The sequence below is a fragment of the Carcharhinus amblyrhynchos genome, chromosome 15 (genome assembly GCF_965287045.1).
Source record: "Carcharhinus amblyrhynchos chromosome 15, sCarAmb.v2.hapA, whole genome shotgun sequence".
In the NCBI taxonomy this organism is placed as follows: Eukaryota; Metazoa; Chordata; class Chondrichthyes; order Carcharhiniformes; family Carcharhinidae; genus Carcharhinus; species Carcharhinus amblyrhynchos.
In genome coordinates, this window is record NC_137338.1 from 75148469 (window position 1) to 75168874 (window position 20406).

The 20406-nt window shown below is 39.2% G+C and overlaps 1 protein-coding gene across 1 annotated transcript in view; it reads left to right on the forward strand.

The window, feature by feature from the left end:
- LOC145352889 (uncharacterized) overlaps window positions 1-20406 on the forward strand; it is a 140424-nt gene that overhangs the window by 12333 nt on the left and 107685 nt on the right. The window contains exons 4-10 of the mRNA XM_080203190.1: window positions 2961-3094; window positions 5771-5805; window positions 10423-10592; window positions 10800-10933; window positions 15863-16026; window positions 16759-16820; window positions 17557-17602. Of these exons, the coding sequence (XP_080059316.1) occupies window positions 2961-3094; window positions 5771-5805; window positions 10423-10592; window positions 10800-10933; window positions 15863-16026; window positions 16759-16820; window positions 17557-17602 (745 nt within the window). The remainder of the gene's footprint in view (window positions 1-2960; window positions 3095-5770; window positions 5806-10422; window positions 10593-10799; window positions 10934-15862; window positions 16027-16758; window positions 16821-17556; window positions 17603-20406) is intronic.

The window sequence follows — 20406 nt, forward strand, 5'->3', positions numbered from 1 at the left end:
GTATATGCCAAAAGAGGTTCCTGTTTAAAATATAAGCATTTTTAGAAACTGGAAATAGTCTTTACCCCTGCAAACCATTTTCCACACAGCAACCACACTTAATTAACTTTCAGTTCTCTTTTTCCCCAGAAACAGTACTGTAGTATATCATTATGCAGTGATGCCCCAACCCATGTTGGGACACTTCTTTTGATACTTGACTGATATAAATAACCAACAAAGTATTTGCAATAATATGCAAATAGATCTCTTCCACAAAGCACAGTCTCATGTCCAAGAACTCTGAGATGCAACCAAACCACAAATTTGATTTGGTTTACTTTTGTCACATGTATTGGTATACAGAGAAAATATTGTTTCTTGCATGCTATACAGACAAAGCAGCTGTTCATAGGGAAGGAAAGCAGAGGATGCAGAACGTGATGTTACGGTCATAGATTGTGGACCAATTGCAAATAACGCTGAAGACTTTTAATAGCTACTAACATAAGCTCACAGTATGTTCCAGTTACCTTTTGAGGAAGGCAGACTTGGTGTCAGTGGCTTCTTGTCTAGGTTTTTTTTTGAAAAAAGCATCAGTGAACAATAAAGTCTGGAAAGAACTTATACTCTCATTTTGCTTCCATGCCAGTAATTTATTTTCGTTAGCTCTCCAATACCAATAAGGTTGTTAGAATTAATTATTTTTAATACAGCTGGAGGTTGAAATATGCATGATGGCTGAGTAACAATACCTGGGAAAGATGTTATTTGCATTTCTGCTAAATTTCTCTGGAGAATAATCTTCTGAGGACAAAATGTCCTAAGCAAAAAATCTTCAGGTTCAGAACTGCTGAATTTCTTTGCCAGACCAAAAAGGATTTCTTAAACTAGAGAAAACTGGGGACTTATTCCCCAAGTTTGGCATGGCGGTTAGCACTGCTGCTTTACAGTTCCAGGGACTTGGGTTCAATTCCAGCCTCGGGTGACTGTTTGTGTGGAGTTTGCATGCTCTCCCCATGTCTGGATGGATTTCCTCTCGTGCTTCGGTTTCCTCCCACAGTCCAAAGATGTGCGAGTTATGTTGATTGGTCATGCTAAATTACCCCTTAGTGTAAGGGGACCAGCGTGGTAATTACATGGGGCAAATAGAGATAGGGCCTGGGTGGACTTGTTGTTGGTGCAGGCTTGACAGGCCGAAAGGCCTTCCTCTGTACTGTAGAGATTCTATGATCTTTCAAGATGAGAATCTTAAATCTCATAACCCATGCTGAAGCTAAGGTCTTCCAATAGAAATATTCACACATATAGTATCTTTCATGACCACAAGTTCTCCCAAAGTGATTTACAGCCAATGAATAATGTTGTTGTGATGTAGAAAATGTGACAACCAATATCCATGCAACAAGCTCCCAGAAATAGCTATCTGATGATGGCCAGATAACTTGTTTTTGTGATGTTGCCTAATGGAGAAGTATTGATCAGTACATCAGTGATAACTCCTTGCCCTTGTTTGAAATATATAGTGATGTGAGATATTTCACATTTACCTGAGAAGGCAGATGTGTCCTTGGTTTGCATTCTCATTGGAATGGTTTTGACTCCATCGGTACTCCACTTCCTCAGTATGGCACTGGAGTGTCATCCTGAGTTTTTGTGCTCAGAGCTGGAGTGGGACTTGAATCCATAACCTTTTGATTAGGATGAACCTGCTGCCAACTGAACCACAGCTGACACACAAGAAGGAACTGTGGGACATTTAATCTGACAACAGTCACTGAGGAAATGCTGGAATCCATTTAGTAAATGGCAGCAGGACGTTTTGAAAATCTTAATCTTGGGCAATCATCAATTATGAAAGGAAAATTTTGGACTTTTTTTAAGGATTGAGCGAGTAAGATAAAGAGGAATCATTGGTGGTAGCATGTTTGGATTTCAAAGGTATTCAGTATAATTTTACACAAAAGGTGACTCACAGAAGGGTGGGTCAGAGATTTGGGTTTCTAATATTGGTAGCATTTGGGATTGAATGAAGGACAGAAAATAGGCAATAGGACAGACAGTCATTCCTAGGTTAGGAGGATATTGCTAGAGCTGTGTTACAAGGATCAGTGTCGGGGCCTCGACTATTTTCAATGTATTTTACTGACTGTGATGCAGGTCTGGGTGTAATGTGTTCAAGTTTGCTGACAATACAAAGCCAAGTGGCAAAATAAATTGTGAACAGGACACAAAGGTGGTTAATCTGAGAGGTTGGCTGGTATCAGTTGACTTGAGGCTGTTTGTTAACGTTGAGAATGTAGAACAAGTAAACTATCAATATGGCATCCTCTAGGTTTTTAATTCTTTCATCGGATGTGAGCATTGACAGCAGGATGAGCATTTGTAGCCCGTCTTTAATACCTCCAGAGACAGTAGTGCTGTGCTGCGGAAGCTAAACCTTCTGTCAGTCCCAGAGTGTTCATTAACGTGTTGAGCTTGTCAGCTTTCCTATAGCTTCTTTACCAGACAGCAGCTGGAGTAATGCTGCATATAAAAGGGACCCACTTCCCCACATTATTGATAGAACCCTCAACTAGAACTAGATAATGTTTCGCTATTATAGATTCCAAGCAACTCATGGTCGAGCTGGCTACAATTAGACTGCTTCATGACTCTAGCTAGAATTTTCCACCCTGCTAGGTTCAAGATCATTATGGTATAATTGCAGAAATATGTTGTGAAATTAATTTACCAGAAATGTTTGAATGATAGAAATTAGTTTTAATAAGTAACTAAATACGTTGTGAACAAGGACACATTCACTTTTCAAAAAGTGTTTGGCTTTTTGTGTTCCTTTTTATATTTAAATGACAACTAAAACCATCTGAATCTAATTTTATCTTCAGTGCAATTGTTGGCCATGTTAATTGTTGTGTACTTTAGCTTTGAAGGTGAAAGAGAATATTTTTGTGGACTTTTTTGCCTGTGTTTAATTTTAGAAATGCAGTCATTGTCACCGGACTGGAGCTTCTGTGAAATGTGCTGAAAGATGCTGCAGGAAGCTCTATCACTTTCCCTGTGTAAGGAGTGATAATGGTGTAATCAGTGAAAATGAAATCCACAAAGCTTATAGGTAAAGTGTTTTTTCCCAGTAATTGCCCTTAAACTTGGTAAAGCTGTGTCAATGACTCATGTAATTGTCTGTGCGTGTTTAAATAAAACATAAAATAGTCAGGCAGTATCTGTGGAGAGAGGAAAACAGATTTAACATGAATTAAACCATGCAACACCATAACAATACTACTAAGTATATGTTGCATCTCAGGCAGCCATAGTTAACTCCAAGAAAAAGGATAATGTGGAGTATTCACATCATTGAGGTTTGTATTGAATTTGATGATCAGCCATGGTCAAAATGAATGGTGGGCCAAATGGCCCACTTCTGCTTCTATTTTCTGTGTTTCTATGAGAGGCTGCTCTCGAGGGATAATGGAAGACAGATGTTAGATGCATCACTAAATGGGGCAAAGACATCCCTGCAAGCTGGCAAAGTCTTCTGATTGGATAGAGTGAAATATCCTAAATGTTAGGCTTGAGCAATTATTGAGTCATTACAGGTTGGGTCAAAGCCATGCCCTTCCAATTCAAATCATCTGTCTTGTTGTTGAGTTTGATGCTATCTTAGGCCCAACTGAACACCTTCCCAGATCTCCAGAAAATATCTGTAAGGAATGGAAGCACCCAGTGATTTAATCATAGTTGTCTAGGAATGAGCCTGCCTGTCTAGTATTCCTGGGCTTGTTGGATCTATCTGTCCTGTGATGTGCCAGTGATCTCCCAGAGATTGTTCCTCCACATGGATTCAAGGCATGGCAGGAGAGGGCCTTGCTAAAAGAGACAAAATATTTTACCCAAGGAGGCCCGGCCTTGTTTTTCTAATCGCTTGTTTACTCTATGTCCTCCAAAGCCAGTTCCACAATCTCTGACTGAATGCTACCTCTGTGATACAGTTATTCTCCTGAAGATGAAGTGCAACCAATCCTATTTGATTTGTTCTAGATAACTGTTAAGAATCTGTGAGAGTGTCTGAAAACCCCAAAGGACAACTTGAAACACTGATTCTTGGTGGTGTAAATTTGTTTGTTCTTCACACTATTGCAATGTACAACCCAGCGAGGAACAAGTCCAGCCATTGTGTAAAGAATTAATAAAGAGTATTTTTTAAATTAAAAGAAAAACACACGAATCGTGTATGCTATGACACTTGGGTATATTAGTAACTAAACACAGTTTTATCTAAAATTACCCCTTGTTCCCAAAATATACCCATGTTCCCTTTTTCCAAGCAACATTCCTTTCAGTACCTCTACAAGTCAAGTACAGCTTAGATGACCAAGCCCGGGAAATTGTCTTCCGCTGATCAGCAAAGGTACAGGACTGCAGCTTTTAGAGGAAAATATTTGTAGTCTGCCTTGGCTCTAAATGTTAGATGAAACAGGCCTCCATGATTCTGATCATAGATGGAACTGGCCTCTCTGAAAATCCTGGCCTGCCTGGCTGTTGGATGGAAAACTAGCCCTTTTCCCTAATGAGCGTTCTAGCAGTTATACAGTTTGAATGCTTTGATATCCACAATGTTGATTTCAGCTGTCTTTCTCTCAAATTCCTTGTCATCAGAAGTCATCAATTTTGTATAGCCACATTGACCTCTAGTAAACAATGTTTCTGATACGGCAGTTCACACCTCAATTTCTCTTATTATTCAGCAAATCACATCTCCATATTCCTCTGGACTCTTGCTATTCATTGTTATTATCTGTTATTTTTGTTTTCATCTCGAGTTCATTGTTAACCTTGTTATCCTCCAAATTCCTAATAACCAAGATCGATATTGGGAACATAGCTCTGTGCCCTACTCTTATAGCAAGTGTGAAGAATCAGTGTGACTCTTGGAAGAGTACTGAGTCTGCAAATTTACTGTGATGAAATGAGAAGATGGTGCAAAATTTTGCACTGAATTGTCTCTAACTCTACTCGGACATTGTAATCATGTGTCCATTGCCAGTACTTCTTGGCAAAGATTCTGAAGGCTGTATAAATCATGAAGTGCATTGCCATCCTCCCAGATACCCCTCATGCCTAATGAATCAGCTGCCCAGAGGAGGTGGGGTCCTCAGATCCCTTAACTTTGATGTGGCTTATGTTTGATATTCAATATATACTTCATTCTGGTGTGGCATAGCAAGACAGTTATTACTGTGGAACAAGCTTGGATAAAAATAGTGAGACGCTTGCCAAGTTAATGATGCTGGGCTTGACATGAAACTATGGAAGTACAATGAGGTGTAGTACCCCTCTTTGCTAGGTTGCCCTTCCTTTGATTTCCTGTCCTCTTGAAGCCAAAAGACCACAGTATCATTGGATGACCATGGGACCCCTGAACTCAGCAAGTCCCAGACCCACAGACATCACTCATAACAAGTATCAACAAAAAGATCTTGACAATCCACAATAATGAAATGCACAGTCCTCATTGCAAGGAGTCCTCATTGTGTAGAGTCATAGGCTAAGCAAATATGGAAATTATATTGATTTTCAAAAATAACTAGCAACAAAAGATCTGGCCTTATAAATTGATTTGATGGCAAATCTTGATGGGCTGTATATCAGCATCACATTCCCTGTGTATGTATGTGTGGTATATGTTGGAAATGCCCCATATGTGTCTATGGCTAGATGTACATGCCATGGTAAAGTAAGGTATGTGGTGTTTGTTTCACTTCAAAATTTATTTTAATTTCGTCCACAGGGTTTGGTGTTGGAGACACAAAACTGAAAGTGAAGGTATTGCATTTTCTGCTGTATTATTTTGAAAGCAACTAATATTTGTTATAATTTGCTCCCACGGTTTGAAAAATGCTTGTTTTCGAGAGTCATAATGAAATATAGAAGCTAAAGTCTATAAGATGGCATTTCAGGTGATATATTGCCAGAGTTGCAGGATGCCAAGTTTGATTTCTTCCACGTTTTGCTGAGTTCTGATCTCAATCACATTTGCAAGAATATGTAGAACAGGAGCTAGCAGTTTACCTTCAGGGGAAGGAAGATTGTGCTTAAGTGCAAGAAATTAAAACTATAACATTTCAGATATCCAGGTCAATATATTTTCTAAATGATGATGTATAAAGCTGAAGTGATTTGTGTAGTAATGTAATTTTTAAGGCAGCTCCAGTGTAGTTGGTGCTTCGCTTAACAGGCTTTTTTTTCTGAAAATAACTGCAGATAGTGAAAGTAACTGTTATGATCAGGCGAGAGGGGTAAAGAGTTCCCCTCTTTTCCCACTGCTTATTTGGCCGTATAAGGTTTTTTTGTGAAAAGACTGCAGTTGACGACAATTCAATGAATGTTTAACTATTTACAAGCTGTGATCGTAAAAGAACAAATCGTCCAGGATTTCTTGAGTCTAACACAAAGATCAGCTTTATTGTGCTTAAATCCTGTTGAGGTAAAATAATAAATGCACTCTAACTTGTGGAAACCAGAGATATTATTAGAGGGTACAGTGTACGCAGTATTCTGGAAAAGAGAGTCCTGGAGTAGGAAATGTTAAGTTAATAAGTGTGAAGGAGAAAGTATTAGAGCCTAAATTAAGGCTAATTGTAAATGGTAAATTGTTAATTGTAAATTAAGAGTGATTGTTTTGCATACTGGAAAAAAGCTTTGTGGTGGAGTTCCCCAGGAGTCAGTGTTGGAGCCCGTGCTTTTCCTGATGTTTATCAATGACCTTGGTGTGTAGGCCACAGTTTGAAAGTTTGCAGATAATAGATACTTTAGAAGCATTTCAAACTGAGAAGGGATAGTGTAGAACTTCAAAAGGCCATAGACAAATTGGGGGAATGGGCAGACAGGTGGAAGATGAGGTTCATTGTGGAGAAATGTGAAGTGATTCATTTTGTTGGGAAGAACATGGAGAGACTTGTTGCCTGTGAAATCTATACAGGCATTTCGACAACTTATTACTCAAAAATGTGTTTATCCAGATGCTCTTGCATTTAAACAAAGGATTGTTGTTCAAAGTCAGCTTTTATAAAAATACTTGCAAGTTAAAGAAACAACTCTTCCACAACAAATTAATTAAACTTTCCCCAAACTAGACTGACTACCTGAAAACATGCTGCCTGCTCTGGTGTAGTTGACTGGGCTATTGGATTCAATTCATTGAGTTTGTGTCAACTGATGAACTAAGGGTTTTCTTGGTATAAAAGTGGATGTCACATGCCCACTTTGTCACGGGTCCAGTAAGCTGGTTGAATCTTCACTAGAATTTGCTTTAAAATGTCTGTTTTTATCCTCCTCTTCAAACCCTGGGTTTCAGCCAATGGGGAGACAGGATGAGGATCACAACATCCAACGTGGATTGGCTAGGTTATCATAGGTGCACATACCTCCTTTCCAGAAATGGTTAACAGAAGGGAGCCTGGCTGAAACTTGAAACCTTCAATCCACCAGGGTTGGGCCGCTAACTCCTCGCAAGTGGGGAGCTACTATAAACCCTGCTGGAGTGCAATACTCCTGGCAGGGAGGGAGAGGCTAGCGGATCTGGAGACATCTGTCCCAGGCCCACAAATGAAATTTAAATTATATGGAAATCGTTCCCTGCATATCTAATGCAACTCCGTGCCGATCCCAGCGCAGAGCTAATGGCAGTGGAAATCTGGCACTGGGAGATGCACTTGGGGCCAGATGCTCGGTGTGAATTGCACAAATCAGCTGGCACTTCAATCTCCCTGCTGCGCCAGAACATCAACACAGTGGGATGAGAGAATCGCGCACAATGTCTTTTTCAGTTGTTCTGGCTAAATACCTCTTGATGTGTTTTGGATCATAATGACTCTTCCATTGTTAAAATCGAACATCTCTATTCAATTTGCAACATGGGTCCGGGTTCTCTTTTCAAGTAACAATCACACAAGCATCAAGCTTTTTGTCAATGTACCCAGCCCCAAAATACTTTACCAGAAATCTAAATAAGAGTTTTGTATAAGTTCTGATGAACAAGTTTATCTGAATTTCTGACTCTTGCCGTATGGTTCATGAGGCTATTTCTGACTCTTGGTGTATGGTTCATGAGGCTGTTTGATTTGCAGCCTTCAACTCATTGTCAGACACAAGGATATTTTTCTGCAACATCTTGGTGATGCAGCTATAATCAGAGTGGTGATTGAGCCCAGCTCTGTCTGAATGGGGGAAGGGAGGAAATTGGCGAGCCTCAGGAGTAATGATTGCAGAGGTTTTTGAACAATCCATGTCATTACAACATTAAAAAGCTTTTAATCTGATGTGTATATGGGGAAGGAAGTGAAATGATAATTGTATCTATTTATATTCACTCTTATTTCTTTGGCACACTGAGTTTCAAAATCTCTCACTGTTAGTACTTTGTGTTAGAAACTAAGGTAGTTTAAAGGATTTATATATGTTGATAAATATTAGAAATAAGGTATAATTGTAAGTGTGTTTAACTTCAAGTTTCTGTGCCTACAAAGGTGAAATTTATAGTTAGATTCATGCTGGACGTGTGTGTGTGTGTGTGTGTGTGTGTGTGTGTGTGTGTGTGTGTGTGTGTGTGTGTTTGGGGGGGTGTTGGGGTGGTGGTGGTTTCAAATCCAGTTGAGTTTCTATTGCGCTTAGAGAAGATTACAGCATGAAGAATAAATAAAACTAGCAAGAGTTGCTTAGCGACTGGAGGTCCTTGTAAGAATAAAAAGCTTTCTAAGCTTTTGCTGAATTTGTTGGCTGTTGGCGTTAGAACACCAGGGAGTTAACATTTCTCAACTCTTGCCAGAAATAGCTGGCTGGGACAAAGGAGTTGCGAAGATGCAAGCTTCCTAATGAACAAGATACAATCCAGATAATCAGGGAATTGGGACAGAAAGAATGTTGAAGAAACCTGAATTAAGAGACCAGAGTATTGTTCAGAAGAATTCAAGGAAGAGTAAACAATCTTTTGAGTTAAAGAAACAATCGTAGAGCAGATTTAAAGTGGGACAGTAGACCTTGGGGGTAGATGAAACATTTGATGCCATTTTACTAGGGTCTGGGAATCAAGAGTTGAAGCAATAGTGAACAGTTTGTATAGCAGTCAAGACAAAGAAATCCTAAAGGATCTGGTATAAAATCATGGACTGGATTCACTGTTAAAAGTGGAGCAGCAGCTTTATTTAAGTGTCACTTGGAAAACCTGGCCTAGATTTTGGAATGCAAACTGCTCAGGGAAAACATTATTATGAGAGAAGATTTTAAAATGTGTCTTTGGGAGTGGAGGTTAGAAACTCTCACATGACTATCATCTTGGGGGGAGGGGATTCTAAGGAGAAATCCATAGACACTAACTTGGGTTCAGAGCAGGGGAGTGTGTCACAGATCACAGGAAATCTGTATGATTACAGAGGCTTTGTGTTATTGAGACCAATGTAGCTAAGGAGTACTTTGTCAGTCGTGTTAATCTTAAAATCTATGTGTAATTGTTAAGTTAAGGGGAAAGTAAAGGAATATTGTATCATTTGATTTTTGAACGTTTGTTAAAAATAATTAGTCCGTCCCTTTTTATTACAAAAAGTAAAAGTTGCAGTCTTTTGACCCAAGGTTCCATTCTGGGATCTTCCTGTCTAATTATGAAACTGACTGGGATCGTAACATTTGGCACTTGGTCTACTACTGGATCTTTCTTGGAATATTTGCATAAAATATTTCAGAGTTGTTATGATACTGAAATTATTTTATGTCACTCTATTCCTGTCAGAACAAACAGATATTGTGGCAAGGTGATGCCTTTTTGTTAACTGGGCACTCTGAATCAATGGGATTAAAGTGCTCAGAATGAGTTTGGGGTAAAAGTTCTTCAAATGTAAAAATGGCTGTGAATGCATTTGATGCAATACATAAGCCAAATCAGTATTGAAAGAATTTACTTCTTCCCATTTTCCCTGATCATAAATGGGTCACATATTTATGTTGTGCTGTTTACTTACATAAAGCATGGTTTGATATTAATGCATGTCGTTCAGTATGCTACAATAAGCCACTGATTTGTCAAAGAAACGGGTATTTTAAAATACCAAAAGGTTTTAGCTCACAAACATTATATTGGGCATATTGAGATAAATATTTGAAATTTGGAAGGAGGCTACTTCAGGCTTGATGTATGATCACTAGCACCTGGCGATGCTCAGGATTAAATGCTCAGATAAGTTAATAGTGTTTGCAAAATAACTGTAGGGGTAGAATTTGGCATTGGGGCCACGTATGAACATCAATACTTCTCTGAACTTTACTACCTTGGTAAAAATATTCTTTGGGATTCAGTAGTAGATTGAACCAAATAAGCTGCAGAGTACAAAATTGATATAGTAAGATAGATGCACTTTGTCATTTCCTTAACACATGAGATGTTTGATTCAGGCAGTTCTGCTGGAAGTACTGAAAATATTCAGGACACTGCACAAGCCAAAGAAAATGACTCAGAACCACAAAGAAAGCAATGCACTTATGGTCTAAGGAAAGAATCTCGGTTGAGACTCATGGAATCTCATGGCCAAACAGACAGATCCTTGTCCAGGGAGATGATAACTGTGAGTTGAAATGTATTATTGATATTAATCTTAATTTTCAGTTAATTTGTATGTAACGTAATATTTTATCTCCATTATCCTTTAATAATTTTTGAATTCAACTTTTATATCCGATCTGTTGCTTCCTGTTGTTATTTTGCTCAGAAATGTTCAAGATTCTTTCAAGTAAAAATAGATACTTAATGTAGAAATTATTCATTTTCACAGGAATACTCAATGTGCAACCAGACAGAAGCTGATATGGAGTGTAAATTTAAAGGCTCCATGACGACTTATGGCTTGCATTATGCAGCTCCTGATGGTGTAAATGTTGTTAAAAACATTGGCAGTGGAGTTGACAGGTGTGCAAGTTTTTGATCTATAAATGTAACCTTTAAACCTATCTAGAGTATTAAACATCTAATTTAAGCTGGAACTCCAGTCCTATATTGATGAGAGAACTGCATTGTCTAAGGCACCACTTTTGGATTTTGTTAAACTTTGTTGAATAGAAACTCTTTGCCCCAATATAAAAACAGAAATGCTCAGCAGTGTTGTACCATCCATGGGGAGAGAAGCAGCGATTATGTTTCGGGGTGGTGCCCCTTCATCAGAATTGAATTCTTAGATATTTAGGTTTTTAAGCAGTGAGGGGAGGTAGGAACAAGATAGGAGGTCTGTAATAGGATAGAAAGCTTGAAAGATGGGATGATGATGCAAATTGAGAGGAGGAAGTAAAGCAACAAAAGATGTGTCTAGAGGAAATGTAAATAGGGAAGTATAGTTGTCGCCAACAGCTGCCATCCAAAAACACACAAGACAAAGAAAAAAATGGGGTGGAGGTTTTGATCTGATCTCCATGTTGAGTTTGGAAAGTTACAAAGTGAACAGTCAAAAGATAAAATGTGCTATGAGCTTAGTAAATGATTCTATAATACTGTTTCACAGTAACTTCATTGCAGTGTTAATGTAAGCCTACTTGTAACGCTAATAACTGAAGTTCTATTTATTTATTTATGTGGGGTTATTGAAGAATTTGGGGCTGTTCCTCTTGGAGAAGAGACAACTGAGGAGATTGGCAAAAGGTACCCAAAATCATCATCAACCTGTATCCAGTTGATGTTCCCTTTGGTGAACCCAAGGACATCAATTTAAAGTGGCAAAAGAAGCAACAGAATCATGAGGATTCTTTGTTGCACAGAATGTTTAGATCTGGAATGCACTGCGTGAGAATGTGGTGGAGGCAAGTTCATAGAACATAGAAAAACTACAGCACAAACAGGCCCTTTGGCCCACAAGTTGTGCCGAACGTATCCCTACCTGTTAGGCTTATCTATCTTAGTAAGTCCCATGTACATATCCAAAAGTCTCTTAAAAGACCCTATTGAATCCGCCTCCACCACCACTGCCAGCAGCTGATTCCACTCACCCACCACCCTCTGAGTGAAAACCCTGATATCTCCTCTGTACCTACTCCCCAGCACCCTAAACCTGTGTCCTCTTGAGGCAGCCATTTCAGCCTGGGAAAAAGTCTCTGAGAATTCATTCAATCAATACCTCTCAACATCTTATACACCTCTATCAGGTCACCCCTCATCCTTCGTCTATCCAAGGAGAAAAGGCCGAGCTCTCTCAACCTATCCTCATAAGGCATGCCACCTAATTCAGGCAACATCCTTGTAAATCTCCTCTGCACCCTTTCTATGGCTTCCACATCCTTCCGGTAATGAGGCAGCCAGAACTGAGCACAGTACTCCAAGTGGGGTCTGACCAGGCTCTTATACAGCTGCAGCATTATCTCCTGACTCCTAAGCTCAATTCCTCGATTGATGAAGGCCAGTACACCATACGCCTTCTTGAGTTCAATCATGGTTTTCAAAATAGAAGTGAATAGTTAAAACAGAATGAATCCAACCTGGCCATTTACCATCCCGATGGTCTACTCTTGATCAACAAAGTGCTGGAAGGGGTCACGAGCATGGGAACAGCATCACCTGCACGTTCCCTTTCATGCTATGCATGTAGTCCTGATTTTGAACTACATTTCTGTTCCTTCCCTGTCACTTAGTCAAAATCCTGGAATTCTTTCTGTAACAGCATTGTGGAGGTATCTATGTGGACTGTAGTAGTGTGAGAAGGCTGACCTCCACCTTCTCGAGAGCAACTGGGATGGGCAAAAATGCTGGCCCAGCTCATGTTGCTTGCATCCTGTGAACGAATGAATTTTTGAAAATCTGAAGAGAAAATATTTGGAGGTTTATGGGGAAACAGTGGGGAAATTGAACTATGTTAGAGCTAGCACAGGCGTCCTCCTGTAACCATTCTACCGTTCTATGAAAATAGTAACAAATTATTAACCTTTTCACAGCCTTAAATACATGTATCAGGTCACCTCACCCCCCCACCTTGGTCTATTCCATCTGACTGCAACAGGTCTGGACTTGTAAAGTGCCTGTTCATACCAGGAATGAGTGGTTTGGAGTTAACATCCTATTTGAAACTAAACTAAATCTTTACCATTACCTTTTGCAAAGAATCACAGAATCTGGGCCAGTGTCTGCGGGAGTTTGCACATTCTCCCCGTGATTGCATGGGTTTTCTCTGGTTTCCTCCCACATCCCAAAAACGTTCTCTTAGGCTGATTGGTGTAACAAATTGTCCCTAAATTAGTCTTCCCTCAATCTCCCCCAATAGGGGTAGACAAAGATCATGGGTAGAGGAGGGCGTTCATAGTGTTAAAATGGTGGCAGGGCTTGTTGGGCCGAAGGGCCTGTTTCCCGTGCTGTGTTGTTCTTTGTTCTATCTTTTCTATAATCGGGGGCCTAAAGCCTATGATATTCCAACTGCAGTTTTACAAAGATTCAACATGACCTCCCTTTTGAACACTGGGCTTCTAGATCAGTGGTTCCTCTTGTGCTGAGGAGATTTGCAAGAGGTGTTCAAAATCATCAACAACCTGTACCAAGAAGATGTTCCCTTGGGTGAACCCAAGGACATCAATTTAATCTGAGAGACGAAGCAACAGTGTCATGAGGATTCTTTGTTATACAGAATGTTTAGATCTAGAATGCATTGCCTAAGAGTTTGGTGGAAGCAAGTTCAATTATAGTTTTCAAAGTAGATTTGAATAGTTAAAACAACCTGGCCATTTACCATCCCATGGTTTACTCTTGATCAACAAAATGCTGGAGGGGGCAACGAACAGTGCAACAAGTATGCTGCAAAAATAGATTCAAAATTAATGTAATTAAACTAAAAATGACATTTGTCTTCAGCTCTGTGGTTGGCATCTCCAAGACCTGATGAATCTTGGGCATATGCTGGCTTGGCAAGAGCTGCATAAGCATGGTTTAAATTTTTCATGTTGGTCAGGCCCATGTGCATGACCAGCGAGACTTGGCGCTGAAGACATGCGCCTGCACGAGGAACAAAAGCTCAGAAGGAGCAAAAACCTTGGGAGAAAGGAAGAGATGGAGAGGTTAAGAAAAACAGGGGAGAGGACAGGGAGAAGTTAAAAACAAAATTCCCACTTAGGGAAGAAGACATAAAAAGACTTCTATGCTATAAAAATTTTTGATCAGCGCCATGGCAAATAAAAGGTTGGGAACCACCAAAAATTCTGTTTGCTTTTTGTGTAATTGTCATCTGTCTTTAATGATATATGTATCTGCAAAACTAGACCCTTTGCTCCTTTACTCCATGCTAAATCTTGTCAGTTGAGATATATTCTTCGAAAGTGTTTGCTTCGCATTTTTCAACATTGAGCTACGTCTTCCACTTATCTGCCTATTCTAGCCTACCTCTGTTCTGCAGTCTTATATACTTTGCCAGAACCCCAACCAAAATTTGATATCAGCAAATTTCAAATGGTTTCCCCCATTCCTAACATTATTTAATCTCTCCCTGGAGGCTGTACATGGTAATCAAGACTGATTTGAGGATTTGATGGGACCAAGGCAATATATATAGTTTAAACTCAGATTTTATGTTTTTTTAATATTTGTTAATAAAGTCCTTAATTTGGGAACTGTGACGTAATTTCACCAGCCTAGTAATCCCAAAATCGAAGCTAATGCTGTGGGGATATGATTTGAATCCTGTTAATAAATCTGGAATATAAAGTCAGTCTCAGTAATGGTGAGTATGAAACTATCATCAATTATCATAAAAAACCCATTTGTTTACTAATGTTCTTAGGGCAAGGGTGGCAGATTTTCTTCCCCAGTCTAACCTGCATGTGACCCAGAACAAATGTGCTTAACTGCCCTCTGAAAGCCACTGTGTTCGAGCACAATGTCATGGGTGGCAGGGTGGCACAGTGGTTAGCAAAGCTGCCTCACAGTGCCAAGGACCTGGGTTTGATTCCTGGCTTGGGTCATTGTTTGTGTGGAGTCTGCATAATTCTCCTTACGTCTGTGTGGGTTTCGTCCAGGTGCTTTGGTTTCCTGACACAATCTGAAAGACATGCTGGTTCGATGCATTAGCCGTGCTAAATTCTCCCTCAGTATAATGAACAGTGTGGCAACTAAGGGAATTTCTTTGCAGTGTTAGTGTAAGTCTACTTGTGACACTAATAAGTAAATAAATTAGTGATGGGCAAACAGTGCTGGCCTTATCAAAAGCACCCACATAGGACGAAAGAATAAAGAAACTAATTTATAGTGAAACGGCCCACGATGCTGCAATTAAACAAACCTACAATGCTGCTGCACCTCTCCTCTGTGGTGGTGGGAGGTTGCTATTATGAGATGACACAGTTACCTTGACTATTTTTCTTTAGCAGGATAGTAGTAATTTATAATGTATTGTCTTCTGCAGCTGTCAGACTTTCAGTAAATAAAAAGATTTTGTAAATAAAAATGCCCCTAATATGAACACTTAAAAATATTACCCATAACATCTTTCCATTTTAAGAAACCTTTAAGTGTGCTTTCTACCCCCTACATCCACTTTTCTTCTTATCCTTTGGCAGCACTCTCCACAATAACTCCAAGTGTCACTCTTTGCTACATGTGCCTTTTTTATGAAAGTATATGGAAATTACAGCAGTATTTCTTTCATCCTGTTATTACTGCTCAGAGTTTTGTGTTCTCAAGTATCTTTTAGAAAACTGTGTCCACTGGCCTTGATTAACTCTAACTGTATGTTTTATTCTACATTGTCTGCTACTGTATATCTGACGATCATTTTTAAAAATAATGAGATGCAGCTGTTTAATTTTTCTGCCATCTGTTCATACCTATTTTGGTACTGTTTTCCCCTTTGTACCAAACTTTTTTTCTTTCTTACAGATTGCATTGCAAAAACCATAAAAGTAATGAGGAAGATGGAAATATCAAGAAAGCTCATGGATTGCCTTCTGTTGTCTGCTGCAGGAGCAGCAGTGATGAAGACACAAGTTCTAATATTACCAAAGGAAACTTCAATGAGAAAATCAGTGACAGAACAAAAGATGGTAAAAAATTTTCAGATCTTCAGTACTGTGTATTATTCATTACTGAATTGCTATTGATTCACACACAATTGGGCAATTTAGTAATTTTTGAAATCCTTTAATTTTAAATAATGCTTCTGATTTGTCTTTAATTTGCAGTCTTATTTCCATATAGATTTGTTTCCAAAGAGCCCAACAGCATTGCTTCGCTGTTTGCATTCTCAAAAGTACCTTTAGCAAATGGTGTTCAGATTGTACACATTGTCAACACAATCACTTGATTACCTTCCTTAAATTGGTGTTATTTAATGTAGCAGCATTTTGTGCTAATGTTTCTGTTTGCCTTGGAAGTGAAGCAAGGCACTAGAAGATCTGTGGACCTTCTTGTGAAATGGAACAAGTCGTAAGGAGTTATGGTCTATATGCCATATACTTCAGTTTAGGAGTTCTGTGCAGTTCTTTATTACTGCTCCCCTTCAGGGCAAGGAAGAGTATGCTGCAGGCAGATTTTCTGTTTGGATGCATATTAAAGGGAAAAGAGATAGGAGGGTTGGAGGGATGAAATTTGAGGTAGCAAATGTAAGCTCAATACAGGTGAATTTTTGATATTATTTTGTTGAGTAAAAAGCTTTTGAAAGCTTGTTTGTGAATTAGTGACACCAGAAATCACAGTTTTAAATATATATATAAAATTAAGCAATTGAATATAAAAATGCTATTCATTGGCTAAATTTTACATTTCTTTATGCTAAGATGGAAGAATCAGAAAATGTCAGAAACATCCTTCCTATTTACTTGATGATGGAACCTTGAAGGTACTGTATAGGTATGCAGCCAGTGATATAAGATAAAATTTGGTACTTTAGTTTGTTATTGAATTTGATCTGCTCTATATTTCCATACTGCTGCCACTACTAGCTATTTGATTCCTTCATTATTTGTCTTTGAAAAAAGCATTCAGTTAAACTATTACCACAATTTTTTAAGAACAGAAAAGAAGACATTTTAAAAAATTGAGAAAATAAAGTCTGAATTGTGCCAGATTCTGTATAGAATGAAGGTTTTGAATAGTTGAATCATTCAGATTAGTGACACTTGCTGAAAGTGTGCATGAGATAACATCATTTAACTTGTCCATGATAATTCAAGCTGTCATATTGCATATTGGTACTCGTGCTGTCCAACCTCATAAATGAGGAATGGCCATTAAGGGTACCAGGATTCTATCTTTCTTGCACAGCATGTGGTTCTAATGGTCTAGTTAAATTGGCAGCAAAAAGAGGACACAGAAAAAACTTGGTGAGACAGTCTAAACGTAATGATTCAATGAAACACAAAATGTTTAGTGCATTTTAATTGCATTTCTCCAAGCGATGCATGTGACTTACTTTGATTGGAATTGTCTAGAATATTTCTTTCCCACCTATTTGTGAGTTATATGTGATGCATGGTGGTATGTGAAAGCATAAAAGAGCTAAAACATGGGGGGGAAAAGGAGAAACAGTGAACTTTTTTTTATGAATGATTGACCAATGTTGTAATTTCTGTTAGGATTCCAGTGTACCGAAAGCAGCTTTCCAAGATCTTGGCTCTTTCAGTAAGTACTACATTTCAGACTTCAAGATTAGGCTTGAGTAGTCCACTATTAATTGGTTGCATTGCAGTCTGTGAATCTCACAGGCAAAACTCAAAGACTTGCCTTGAAAGAGCATCCTTCACGATCTTAGGACATCTCCAAAGATTTAAGATAATGGAAGACTTCGAAGTATAGTCACTGTTGTGAAATGCCAAGTGCAGCAACCGATTGGCGCTCGATCGCACAAATAGCAATGTGATAATAATGAGAACCTTTTTCATGATGTTGGCTGAGAGATAAATGTGGGTCAAGATGCACGGGAACTGTCCTGCTGTTCTTTGAAGTTGTGCCTTGGGATCCTCTTGTGTGTATCTGAGGGTGGATGTGCTGGTGTTGGACTGGGGTAAACACAGTAAAAAGTCTGACAACACCAGGTTTTAGTCCAACCGATTTATTTGATAGTAAACTCACAAGCTTTCGAGGGGACTCCCTCTTCGTCAGGTGAATGGAGAGTTCTGGCCTCGGACAGAGCATGCAAAGCACAGACAGTTTAGAGATTACTGATTAGAATGCGAATCTTTACACCTAACCTGCTGTTCAAGTCCTAAAGTGGCTGACAGCGTGTGTGGAAGGAGCACTGATCACAGGTTAAAGAGATGTGTATTGTCTCTTGGCTATCTAGCCAAGCTCCACACACATGAGGACGGTCTCAACAGGGATCTTGGGTTCATGTCGCACTATCTATAACCCCCGTGACTTGCCTGGGTTTGCAAAACCTCACTCACTGTGCTGTCTGGAGACAATACACATCTCTTTAACCTGTGATCAGTGCTCCTTCCACACACACTGTCAGCCACTTTAGGACTTGAACAGCAGGTTAGGTGTAAAGATTTGCATTCTAATCAGTAATCTCTAAACTGTCTGTGCTTTATATGCTCTGTCCATGGCCAGAACTCTCTATTCACCTGACGAAGAGGGAGTCCCCTCGAAAGCTTGTGAGTTTACTATCAAATAAATCGGCTGGACTAAAACCTGGTGTTGTCAGACTTTTTACTGTATCTGAGGGGACAGACTGAATCTCAGTTTGCCATTTCATCCACAAGATGGCATCTCTGGTAGGGCACCATCCCATTGAACTGCAGTGACAGCCTAGATTTTATACTGGATTGGGACTTGAACCCACAACCCTTTGACTCAGGTGCGAACATCATCACGGAACTTGGTTAACAACTAAAACTGAGGTAAAAGTATAATTTTTTTTCTTGATTTTCTATGAACCGCCACACTAGTGCATAGAATATACAGCACAAAAACAGGTCAGTCAGTCCAAATGTTTCATGATTTATTACCAGTAATTTCATACTTTGGGCCCACATTCAAAATTGTACACAGACCCAATGTAGGTACAAGTTTGTTGCTAATTATACAGCAAGTTTATAGAGTACAAAAACATAGGCAAAAGGAAAATAATTTCATTTAATAAAGACAGGAGGAAATAGTTGGTCTCATTTTAGACCCTGTGCCCTTCGGCAGGTTGTTGTGGTGCTGGTTCTTAGATTTACCGAGACAACTTAATTCGTCTTTATTTACGCACTGAGGATCTCTGCACTCTCCTTTTTATACTCTTGGGTCTATACCTCATTCTATATTAGGTACTCACCTATCCATTACATATTTTCACCTTGCACATTGTCATCTTGAAGTTTCCTGTTATTATCTTCCAGGAAGTGACCCCCCCAACTTCACCAGACATGTTGACATTTCAATACAACCTCAGCCTACCATTGTGGTTGCATACCTAATATGTTATGTCTGTCATTGTCTTCAGTTACAAGATCATAGACACAAAACGTTTCACCAAGCTTCTGCAGTCAAAAGTTTCTACACAACCTTTGCAGTTATCTAACGGTTATCTAATATTTCAGAGTCTTGCATTCATCCATTTGAGTCAGACACAAAATGTGCCTCTTAAGTTATCTTGCACAAGGGCATATTTCCTTAAATCTTGCATCTAATATTTTACCAAACATTGCAGAAAAATAATTTCTTTGCTTCTCAGCCGTGTTGTACAATTGATTTGTGAAAGCTGTAATTGACCCTGTTATTCTTACAGTGCCAACTAAGCTTAGAACCAATCCTTCTCTTCTACCCCTATTGCCATAACCTTCAATTCCTTTCTCTGTAATGTGTGTATCCAGCTTTTCCCTAAAAGCATCTATGACATCTCAAATACTCTTTTGTGGTAGTAAGTCCCACATTCTACCTACACTGAGTAAAGTTCCTGCTGAATTCCTTATTGGACTTATTAATGATTATATTTATGACACCTCGGTTTCATCTCCCTCACAAGTGGCAACATTAGCTTTGTGTACTGTATCAGACAATCAGGTTGGTCACATGCACTCTTACTCTGTACCGTATAAGACAATCAGGTTGGTCTCGTGCTCTGTCTGCCCTCTCCACCTTTTAGAACATAAGAACTAGGAGCAGGAGTAGGAGTAGGCCATCTGGTCTCTCGAGCCTGCTCTGTCATTCAATAAGATCATGGCTGATCTTTTTGTGGACTCAGCTCCATTTACCCACCCAAAAGACCCACCATAACCCTTAATTCCTTTACTGTTCAAAAATATATTTATCCTTGCCTTAAAAACATTCAGTGAGGTAGCCTCAACTGCTTCACTGGACAGGGAATTGTACAGATTCACAATCCTTTTGTGAAGAGGCTCCTCCTCAACTTAGTCTTAAATCTGCTCCCCCTTATTTTGAGGTCATGCCCCCTAGTTCTAGTTTCGCCTGCCATCCCTGCTTCCATCTTATCTATTCCC